This window comes from Pecten maximus, chromosome 12 (genome assembly GCF_902652985.1).
Source record: "Pecten maximus chromosome 12, xPecMax1.1, whole genome shotgun sequence".
Lineage (NCBI taxonomy): Eukaryota > Metazoa > Mollusca > Bivalvia > Pectinida > Pectinidae > Pecten > Pecten maximus.
Genome location: NC_047026.1, coordinates 20,116,468 through 20,129,181, shown reverse-complemented (window position 1 = coordinate 20,129,181; position 12,714 = coordinate 20,116,468). Strand labels below are relative to the sequence as shown.

Below are 12,714 nucleotides of genomic sequence, written 5' to 3'. Positions count from 1 at the left end.
ATTTGTAATATGATCTTGATCAATATTGATAGAATTTTAAGTACTCGTAATTACATATTACCGTCTATGGAGCATTGCTAGGCGCGGTTTTATAAGTCGTCGTTGAGTCTATTAAAGTATTCTAAACTATGTCTACTTCAGATATTAGATATTGTGTAGAGTCTTTATAACAGTCTAGTGTAATTTCTCTGACTTGCTGTAAGTATAACTATATATATTTTGGTAAGACATTATCAATATACAATTAAAGTATGAAGCCCTAAGGCTTTTTTTTTATCGTTAATTCATTTACCATTTTTCAGTGTTGACAGACGTACTGGAATACATTTAAATATTAATGCAGCATTTTCAAAAACAAAATGCTCGAAGGTATATACAACCTTATATATTCGACCTGCAAATCCTTTGAAACATCTTCCCCCTAAAACGCATACTTTGGAATACGTCCCCTGCTTACCAATTAATTCGTATTTCGTTTTTCCATAGCTGTTAAATATAATTAGTCACTAGACTAATGTTTCTATAACAAGCAGAACATTAAGAAGTAACCTTTAGTGTATATATGAAGAGGTATCACACGGTCACAAAAAGCATTTTTCACTCAGAGATTCGCTTCGTAGTGCAAAGAATGAAGGTGTGAGCTTTCAAATAGACTTCAGTAAAACACGGATAAGTTGAAGTCGACGGAACCAAGTCAAATACAATGTATTCGACTTATCCAGTGGTTCGACTTAACCGTGTTTCTATGTTCGACGTAACCGTGTTTCTATGTACGAACACATGCCGTGACATAAATGACCTGACATCATCGGCTGTCTACTCTGTTTACCATTGTCTGATAACATGGTGGGTCAAAACAATATATGAAACAAATATATCAAACAATGCATTCTTAATGAATTAAATATGATATACGAAAAGATTACAGAAGAACACAAAGGTTGTGTAACCAGCACTGGTCATGACACTGACATGTGGATACACATGTAGGTACCCACACGTAAATTAGCATTTTGTATATCATATAAAGCATGCACGTGATATTTCAATGTAAAGTTATCTGTATCATTCCGTCCTATGAGTATTTTAAATTTTATTGGTAATTTTAAATATAAGGGTTGACATTTCCTAAACCATAAATGATTTTCAAATAGTTAAATAGGCATTGGCGCTCAAATTTTTTAACAAAGATTTGTAGCAAATCAACATTATATATGCAACTGGAAAAGCCGGCGGATGTAAATGTAAATTTCATGTGTAGTTAAGTCCTCGCCAGTCGGAAATACATGTACACATCCAAATAACCTAATCTGCCCCTCCATCCCCACTCCCTCACTAAATGTGTCCCGTTCCCCCTCCCCCGCACTAAATGTGCTTTTCATCCCATCTCTCATTCACCCCCTCACTGAATGTGCTCCCCCTCCCTACCCCTCCCCCAACCCCTGACTAAATATGCTCTCCTCCCCCACACCCTCATAAAATGGGCTCTCTACCCATCCCCTTCTTACCCTCTCACTAAATGTGCTCTCCATCCCATCTCTCCTTCACCCCCCTCACTAAATATGCTGCCCCCCCCCCCCCTCCTCCACCCCTCACTGAATATGCTCTCCTTTCCCATCCATCACTGAATATGCTCTCCTTCATCACCCTCTCACTAAATGTGCCCCCTTTGCTACCCCTCATCACCCTCTCACTAAATGTGCCCCCTTTGCTACCCCTCCTCACCCTCTCACTAAATGTGCCCCCTTTGCTACCCCTCCTCACCCTCTCACTAAATGTGCTCCCTTTGCTACCCCTCCTCACCCTCTCACTAAATGTGCTCCCTTTGCTACCCCTCCTCACCCTCTCACTAAATGTGCTCCCCTTCTTACCCTTCCCCGTCCCCTTAATAAATGTACTCTCCTCCCATACCCTCACTTAATGTGCTCCTCTCCCTCAACCCACCCCCTCACTAAATGTGCTCCCCTTCCTACCCTTCCCCATCCCCTCACTAAATGTTCTCCCCTTCCTACCCTTCCACCCTACCCTCACTAAATGTGCTCCCCCTACCCTCACTAAAAGTGCCCCCCCCCCCATCCTCACTTAATATGCCCCCCACTCCGCTCCTCCCCCACCCCCTCACTATATGTGCCCCACCCCCTTCTTTGGCCAAGCTGTTTCCAACTTATCAATGAATTCGACAAATAGTCAATGTTCAGCTATGTTGTTCACTTCAATTGTGACTTTTCTCTCAAAGTCGACAACTTTAGAACAAAATTTAGAGACATTGTTAATATTTTGAAAAATTATCAAAATGGACAGGTGTATAAATGTATCAATCCACTTGTAATCATATTAATATACACTTAACGAAAAATCTGTTGTCGCGTATGTATTACATGTATATATTATTTATGTTTTACTTTGCAATTTTATCCAAAAAAGCAAACATAAACACAAACAAACACCTACCCGTCGGAAGCCAGCTCATCTGAAGACACGAGAAACTGAACCTTTCGTATCGAAGGTAAAGTTAAGGTGTCCGTCGCCATGGTATATCACTCAAAGAATTAATCCATTTTTGATAAACAAACCATCACACATCTGTTCGCTTGAAACTAATCCATATCCACAACATTAAAAACACATTCCACAACCGTAATTATTGGGAACATTTCCACATACATTGGTAAAACGGAGAGTGTCAGAAAGGTTTTAATCCAAATTGGCCATATGTATTATCAATGAGTCAATCATTTCATAATTCAGCATGTACGCCTGTACCTTTAACACACGGATCTATCTCTTCCATTAGTAAATGTCTATAAAATCATTGAGCGACAAACCACACTGAAAGGCTTTAATTACTGTTCCATACTCGGCTTTAACCAATCACAATAGAAGTTCTAATTGGTTCATTAAAGTAAACAAACCGCGGACTTTAACTTTTAAAAATATCACACCCAAACATCAACTCAATTTATAAATTCCACAAATTAAAGATGAAATTTAACCCAGAATTTTAGTTCCGAATGTTCTATTCAAGAATTGCAGACACTTTACATGTATCTAGACGATTCAGGCGCGCTGCTGGTATCAATATAGTCCAAACACAAACTGTTTAACACATGGCAATGCTTTTGATAGTCTTTACCTCAAATCTAACCTAGTGTGTTACGATATGTTTAAATCTAACTAAATAAATAAGACCACAGGTATACCTTCTACCTATCTTGGTATATACATGTACATAAGCATAATATAAAGTCACCAGAGCGTGATGTCACTGTGAAATCGATCGATTCAGTAATATATTTGGTTTACTACCTTTTATGCTCTCTATCATGACGACAATTGTCAAAGTTTTTGCAACAAGTGTATAAATATAATGTACTTTATATAAGAATTCAATAATCAATGCTTTATTTCGACGCCCCTTGAACTGTTTGCATTATTGAGTTTTATCGGAAGCAACAGAACATTTACCGACCGGAATCCGAGGGAGTCTTACACACTACGTAAAGATGTTTAATGAGGCACCAGCTTGTTAAAAGTAATTGAATAAACCTTGACATTTCCGTTTTGGCTACCGTGCGTAAGCCTTTGGACTGTTCAATGAAAAGTCCATCCCCTATAGCTATTCAAGAAAATAAAACATACATATGTATACTGAGATCGGTAAATTATTCTCTAAAGGATATTATACTGCAAATCAATTAATATTTAGATATTGTATTGAATTTAATTTCGTCGCGAATATAATCTACTTTAAATAAGTACAAATTTATAAGGTTTATAACGAGATACTGTCTTTATAGTACGCACGCTATGCGGGATTTCCCTTGCAAACTATATGTTTCGTTTATTCTAATTCTCGCGAGTGAAAAATTCGCGAAAATAAATACCCTCTGCCATTAAATGCTTTACAGCATTGCCCGCAGTTTGAATTCCTAAAGCAAGCCGGGATAACAGTTTTACGGAAACTTCTCCTGCAACTGTGGCTGATTTCGGCCATCATGTACAGCGCGAGATCCACTGTGCAATGGATGAAAAAAACAAATATCCATTTTTCGGAGTAGACCCTAATTCAGTCCGTCAGTGGATATTGTAGCTTAATAAGATTTCCCTTTAACCGAGTTTTAGATTGGGTCTTGGATTAAGTGAATGAGTTACCACATGCTGATTTTATATCCATTTTTGTAACTGTGAAATCACGATTTAGTGTTGGTTGGATGACGAACTGCTGATAATCAATTTAATGGTCATTTTTTTTTCACGCATAACACGCGAACGTCAAGTCGTGTGGTTGGATAGGTACATGGTTTGTCCATTACGGCATTGCCTTACAACTCAGCTGTAAAAATAGAGTCCGGTATCTGCAGGGAAGTAACGTATATTTATTTTTTTGCATGCTGAGACTAGCAGTGAGCACAACTATGTATATATTTCGTATTGCTTGACACAAAAACGCGACACAACCCTAAACATACACATTTCGTTATTGGGAATTGTATAATTGTAACACATTCTTCTGCTTTCTAAGACGATGTTGTGAATTGTTTCTTCCATTTTATGCAGAAACCGAAATTGTAAAAATCTTCAGAATAACACACACCAAGGCGTACACTTTATTTCATCCTTAATCCTTTATCAAATCTTTAAATAATTCATTTCATTTAAAACCCCTTTTCAAATCCCTAAACAACTTTATCTCATCTCCAACCCCTTTCTAAAATCTATAGACACTTTATCTCATCCCCAATTTTTTAAACAATTCTGTAGATAAAGAATATTCATCCCCAATTTTTTCTTAAACCCATAGACACTTTATCTCATTTTACTGCCCCTTGTACCACTTTAAGACCCATAGACACCTAATTATCAGCCTTTGCTCCTTTATCAAATCCCTAGACATTTCTATACACATCTATACATGTACACCTAGAATACTACACCACGCCCAGACACACCTTATTGTGCCCTAAAGACGATCTCGTTCTCGGATCATTTCCCTAGATATCTGTTCAAACAGACGGGTTTCTTATCCTGTTTTGACCTGCCTAAGTGTCAAAATGGTTTGTTAATCGTTCGGGGGAAAACGATAACGTTTTATTGTACAGTCTGTGAACGTGTCAGCATTGGGAATCTTTAAATTGACTTCTTTTCAATTACATGTAAACGCCTCGCAAACGCCTTTGTTATTCAAGAACTACACATACATTGATGCGTATCGGCAGGTTATCAGGTCTTTTTTTTACCTAAACCTTGCGTAGTTGTAAAGACATAAAGACATATTAAGTGAGTTTATGAATCTTTACAGGTAGTCTCCAGTAATATCAAGGTTTGATTGATATACATGTATATTGAAGTATGAGCTCGTGTATTATAGGTGAGTGGTTGTTAATTATAATTTGAAAAACGACACGGACATGAGAGGCAAACAGGGGTAGATGTACCGGTAGCCTACGCATAGAAGAGGTACATATTCTCACAACTGGGTAAACTATAGCACTGAAGGTTTTAGTACTTCGTATTCTAAAAAAAAAAATAAGTGCAATGATTTATTCATTTGATTTTATCTGCTTTGCTACCAAGCTAGATGATGGTAACCTTTTTTTAAAATCTCTTTTCCCACATGAACAAGATAATAAAAATACACGTAATCGCTAGGGGCTAAAATCCAAATCATTATTCAATCTTCATTTTGAATGCACATGCATATGTTTATTCATGGATGTAATATAATACTCCATTTTGTAAATCATTGACTCGATAATTATTGGAATTTGCATGTTGTTGTTCTGTTTTTATATGATACTTATTGACAACCAAAATATATGGAAAAAACCTGAGCATTAATACACCACTACAAACTATAATATTGTATTACATTAGCTTGTACATACTGTCACCAAAAGCGTCAAATGAGAACTTAATAGTAGAAAATTGTATGGACATGTCATAACCGTAAGTGTTGGATGACATACGACATTTATATAATAACCAAACGCTGTTGTATTCCATGGAAATCACACTAAAGTCTATTCGAAAACATTGAAACAGGCTGAGAAATAAGCCGTGTATTTTAAAACACATAGCATGGGCTCACCGTGTATCGGCAATCTTCTCTGGGTCGCTATTAGTACTTAGCCTAAATATAATGTGTATATACTATTTGGTCGACAACATATTAGTTACAACAATATCGGTTCATTCTCAATTCCTAAATATTGACACAATCCACATTTCTGGTCACCATTCTCATGGTATATTGTATAAACAGTAACCAGTAGGTAGCTGTAAATATTGTGTTAACAGCGTTCAAGTCTCTCAAGGGAATTTCAATATCGTATAGAAACGTTAACTGAATAGTTTATTGAGAAATGTAAGTTGTTGCAGATATGTTATATTTTGAAAATAATAAATATATTTACTTAACTTATTTACAGTAAAGTTGTTGCAGATTTTACAGTAAACATGAATTTCAATTAGAAAGTTAAAACTATATTATTGGTTTAAAACATCTTGAAAGATCTCAATATACAGCACTGTAGACTTGGAGACAGAACAAGGCCACATGATAAATTGACTTTGGTTATAATATTTGATGGTATGCGCTAACTCTAAATGAAGTATTTTACCAGTAATTGAAATATGTTACTTTAAATACTTTTAATTAAATTGATAAAGAACCAGATTTGATAAACAGGTTATTGAGTTAAGATGTCGTGATTAAATTACATAAGTTTGAACCCACTAACGTTCACACATGTACACAGTATTGTTATGGACTAAACATGTAGAAAACACCAGGACTTAATATTGAAAGTCAAATCCGGACAATACTTGACGGATTTACACGGTCAGATAAGAAGCCTGACCTATAATTAGAATTAGATTTATAAACTGTGTATATAATTCAGGTCCAATGTTGTATTTATTTTCAATTAACTTGTGTGACCAATACAGTGTATTTAATTTGATAAACACATCAGACTGGTGCTGTTCTTCTTATATTTACCGCCAATTGAAACAAGCGGATGGAAACATTTTCATCGTAATAACTACTCTGTTTTAAACCAATTGTTCTGCTTAGTTACTGCAAAGGTCCATTGAAAAGTGTTGAAAACATGGTTTCGAGGGTTGGTTGACAAGGGGGCCGCGGTGGCCGAGTGGTTAAGGTGTCCCGACACTTTAACACTAGCCCTCCACCTCTGGGTTGCGAGTACGAAACCTAGGTGGGGCAGTTGCCAGGTACTGACCGTAGGCCGGTGGTTTTTCTCCAGGTACTCCGGCTTTCCTCCACCTCCAAAACCTGGCACGTCCTTAAATGACCCTGGCTGTTAATAGGACGTTAAACAAAAACAAACCAAAAACAAACCAAAGTTGGTTGACAAAATCTGTTCAAGATTGTAGTTTTCCTTCCACTAAATTTGTAACGAAATCCTATAAATTGCACACTACCAAAAAGGTTGACACATGGGCATGCGAATTGGTACCATTCTATACGGTTTGGAAGTTTGTTTGAACGACATTCGATAAAAATAAGACCCCTTTATAGTGTAAGTTACCAGGTTCCTGTGAAGTTTTCAAACTTTTAAATGAACAGATTATGGTGGACAATAAGGTACGTCTCAAATACAAAGAAAAAATGTAAACACACACAAATAAACAAACAAACAAATGACAGAATGAATAAATAAAATTTGTAATAGATTAGTAAAGTAAATATGTTATTTTGGTAACTACAGAAACTCGACATAACGAAAATATAAACCATAGCCCTCTTAACACGTAAGAAAATTTGACATAAAGTCGGTCATTCGTTTTGAAAATTATACCAAATACCTTCCGGGTCTGATCGATAATGCAGTCAAGTTGTCAATATTTTCTTGTCGCCTTGGGACCTTGACTGTCTTTTAATGATGCTAATTATCCGCGATGATTTAGTGATTTTTTTTGCGCCTGTACTGGTTTGAAAAGACATTTTTCAGTAATGACGGGTCATTTCGACATTTAAAAAATGAATGAAGGTTGAACTTTTTTGTATACATTGTATATACATGTATATTTTATTACCCGCGGGCTGCCGTTTTTGAAAACGTTGAACCTGTATTAACTATGCACCATTATGACAATGAATATAGAAAAAAAAAAAAAAAAAAAAAAATCAGTAATAGGAAAAAGATATTGGTCTATGCTACAGACATATATATATGTACGTTCAACCGTACATGTAAATTTTTTTTTTTTCCTTTTTATTAAATACACACTCCAACTGATGTTTTCACATTAGACTCTATTGTCATGTTTACACGATGTTGTGTTTTATCATATCTATGCTGTTACATTTGTACGTAACGTCAACCTATATTATAGAGGTGTCGGATTTATATAAATGTCTTGACACTTGTTTCTGATTCCCTTTTGTATCATTTATATGTTGTATATATAATGTCAGATGAAAATTGACAAATTAAACACAGTTTAAATTAAATACATTTTTAGTTAGTTTCACCAAAACACATTTATAGAGCCAAGAAACCTGTCTATATCGGTATGAATCGTGCAATATCAACAAGATAGAATTAACCTTAACACGGGATGTTAAACATTTTGAAGGACAGGATTATTTCTAACCACAAACCTGTCCGTGAAAATGTCTAATATCTGGTATTGGGGTCAGAGGATACTTTGATCATATGTTTATGTGTAGATAGGTCCTGTTTAATAATCAAACCTCTTTATTTCGAACTGAAATATTTGAGTTAGTGATGTTTGTTTCGAAGGGTTGTGTCTTCGTTGAAAAGGATTATTAAAATTTTGAAAATATTTATATTTTGTATAAAATTTATCAACAATAAGGAAAATCCGAAGAAGAAATATGTGAAGTTATGTATAGGGGCGGTAAACCTGTAACCAATCTAACAAACCTAAAGGGCCTAATTATACAGAAGACCAGGTTCATTATGATACATATGTAATTAATGGAATGTACATATACATTGTTTATACAAACATCTTTCTATTTGAAAAACGTGCACGGAACGGAAACTTGAGTCCGTATTTTTTCAGCACGGATGAAAGGACTGTTTGATTTGTTCTGAACGGTTTATGGTTTTAATCTATTTTATATAGCCTTTCAACACTTAAACGTCCTGACAAGGTAACAACGTCTATACATTAGGGTACTATAAATTTGTCACTGGGTAAACCGTAACTTTGTATACAAGTAAATACATCTCGGTACAACGGTAGTCAACGCTCAGTTCTTTTGTCTAGTCTGAAATCTAGTTTTACGAAAACTTAATAAAACGAGAAAGAAGCTAAATCTAAGCTGAATGAAAATTAGACACGGATTTGAAATTCAAAATAATTTTAACAAACAAGATTGGTAAAATGTCAGTTACATGTACATACTTCTCAAAATGAAACTTTAACCATGCGTATGCTGATTATACTTTGAACATCGGGGTCATGTTATCTATAGGTCGACTTCTAAATTACATTTGTATGATGATTGGTTAGCTTTAAAATAATTTCTAAGTTCAGTAAGTTGTGTAGGTTATATGGCCGTTCCCATAAACATTGATTCATGTGTTATGAACATTGATTCATGTGTTATGAACATTGATTTGTGTGTTATGAACATTGATTCATGTGTTATGAACATTTATTTATGTGTTATGAACATTGATTCATGTGTTATGAACATTTATTTATGTGTTATGAACATTGATTTATGTGTTATGAACATTGATTCATGTGTTATGAACATTTATATATGTGTTATGAACATTGACGCATGTGTTATGAAGGAGTCATTCCGGTTGTTAATGCTTTTCGGCACCCGTTTAATTTGTACATTAATCAATCATCCTATCAGACGTACATGGACACTTTAACTGTGCTTCCTGATATTAAACATTCACATTTTAAAGTTGAAAACCAGGCATTAATTTGATTTATGAACGACTCGTTAACGAAAGGGTTATCCTTCGTATCGCTATGTACTTGATACGAAGTATTTTTGTGAAGCTGGTTAGAATTGAAAGACATGCAAAATGACTACGGTATTCTTATTGAATTATATATAAAGGTAATTACATTTTAAAACATAGATCACTATCATGAAATGTTTACAGAGTGCCGTTTTTCCAATGGACAGGAGTTCCGCCATAGCGGTGCCTCGTTCATTGATCATAGAGCGATTAGCGAACGGAATGGCGTAATGAAAATTGTGGTAAAAAATTTCGATTTGTCAAGTCATGTGGTTCCTCTTATCACCTACCAAAATAACCAAATTATACCTGTAATACAATCATCGCTTTAATCACAATGACTTACTCTTTAGTCGGAGTTGCCCCAAATTTTCCATTCTGTGGTTGTTTGGAGTTTGCATCCTCTTCTTCGAAATCATCGTCATATCCGGCATGGAACCGGAAGTCATCACTTCTTTTACTACTAGGGGTTGCTGACGGTAAACTCGCCCCGGTTCTCTTACCAGCTGGTGAAATTAAGGAGTGTGTATCTGGAGTAACGTCCGAATTGGCATAAAACTTAAACTGACTTCCGGTTTCAGTTTGCTGGCTTCTGGCACTTTGCGGAACACTTACAGAGGCGTTAGTGGTTCCATTGGAACCTATCCGATTCGATGTTATACTAGCACGAGACTGAGTTCCAAAAGATTTAGAGGATGATTTACTGACTCTTGAATCAGTCCTTCCAGACTTTTCATTCACTGTATTTCTCGAACTAGCTCTAGAGTTAGAACCTTTCACTAATGACGTACTTCCGGTTTGTGACGTTGATACGAGACCAGGAGATTGTTCCTTATTATCTTGTCCTTCCACAAAACGTACCTTCTTACTTCCGCCGGAAGGAGATGTCTCTTCTTCCCTTTCAGCATCTTTAAGCGTCTGCTCAGTGGCGTAAGTGATAGATACGCTGCTTTTATCACGTGCCAAACTTCGACTTGGCTCATTTGTCTTTTTTATCGTACCAACAAAATATGTTTTATCTCCACCACCTTTCGCCATTTTGTCAGAAGTTGGTCATGTGACTTCCTTGAGGGTTTGATTCATGTGGAGGTACAAAACCAAACTGTAGAATTACACATTTACACGACAGTCGGTTTTAAGATCATTAATAAGTAGTCCTGGGTAGACATTCTTTGACACCTGCGCCGATTTCTAGCGATTCAGAGTACTCCATTCTTAATACTGTACCTAAATTAGGAAAATCCATTAAATATCCATTTTTTTTCAAACCAATTTAAATGATATATTTATATTAGATTCAGTTATCCCCGTGATCACATAACATCACATTATATGTCATTATCAGAAAGATATTTCGTCATGAACTAAAACTAACACATTACACAGGAATACACTCACGAGCTGTAGGATATATTGAGAAAGGTATTCGCGAGCTGTTAGTGTTATATCCGTCATAGTATGAGGTCTTCCATTGGTCACTCATTTATACCCATCATAAAATGGTCGAATGGTTTTTAAAACTCTCTTTTTATCTATTTCAGACACGCATGAAATGACCAAGTAATTTAAATAACTTTTTTTCTTTCAATTTCGGCCACACATAAGTTAATTTACAACTTTCATACACGGATCGGTCAAGCTGGTTTATAATCCTCTGATTTCAACCCACAGACACCTACATGTACACTAAGGAATCTCGCGATTAACTGTTTCCATCAGGCAAGGCTGATGATAATCCTTTGAAGTTACAAATCGAAACTGTTATATTTAACTCGAGCCAATGGACATCATAAATATCCACATTTATTCCACCGTGGCAGTTGAGGTTGGTTTATTTAGTCCCAACAGGGCATTTCTATTAATCAAAATGTCCAGCCGTTTGACAGGCCACCATCCTTTACAAATGGGACATTTAAAGTCAATGTTTGATCCAAAAACAAAACAGTATAGAGGAAACTCCTCGTCCGCTTATATCCAACGTAAATGTGTGAACGGAAGGGCTCGAATAACGCTCCACGGTGCGTCAAGGTTTTATCAATAAAGCGACCTTATTATTGGGAAGGACTTATCCCCATATAGATACACAGTGTATTTAATGTAAGTTGGGATTTGTCACTACATACAACTGTATTCACGGGTCGTTAAGATCTTTTTTCTTTTCTATAACGCTATTTGTTCGGAGCAAGTTGGTACAAGTCAGCATGGCACCTTACTGACCGAGTGCCATAGCATATATACAGACCTTAATCCTTGCTTTGTAAGTTATGTTAATTTTGGTAAAACAATCTACTTTTAAAATCATATTGATGCAAACGCATCCGCAATCCACACTTTTTGTATTGTTTTAAATGTGAGTGAATATTTTAATATATTAGCATGTATTTTGAAGTGGCCCATTTTATACGAGATTAAGTTTGTTAGAGTAGTTGTAACCGACCTGTTCAGAAGGAATTTATTTAATCGCCTTATTACTGACGACCTACATGTACCATCGATAAGTAGCATTTGTTCAGCGAGGTGTAGTACAAATAATCTCGATTAAAATTTGGATACCTAAAAACGGTAAAAGGTATAATTAAATATACATCGAGTCTGCACTATTTAGGTATACCGAAACCAGTACGTGTACAATTATTTCAGGATATTAACAGCACATTGATATTGATAGCTTTTTTATTTAGTAAATTTCCGTTTATGAAGATATCAAACCTATTTGTACTTTGATAAGTGTAAA

At 35.6% G+C, this 12,714-nt stretch overlaps 1 protein-coding gene across 2 annotated transcripts in view; it reads right to left on the bottom strand.

Annotated features, from left to right (window-relative positions):
- LOC117339102 (muscle M-line assembly protein unc-89-like) overlaps window positions 1-12,004 on the bottom strand; it is a 57,784-nt gene extending 45,780 nt beyond the window's left edge. The window contains exon 1 of one of the 2 annotated variants that reach the window (XM_033900482.1): window positions 10,327-12,004. In XM_033900482.1, the coding sequence (XP_033756373.1) occupies window positions 10,327-11,018 (692 nt within the window). In that variant the 5' untranslated portion in view covers window positions 11,019-12,004. The remainder of the gene's footprint in view (window positions 1-10,326) is intronic. The other variant, XM_033900483.1, reaches the window with a different exon arrangement.
- Between the last annotated feature and the right edge of the window lie 710 nt (window positions 12,005-12,714).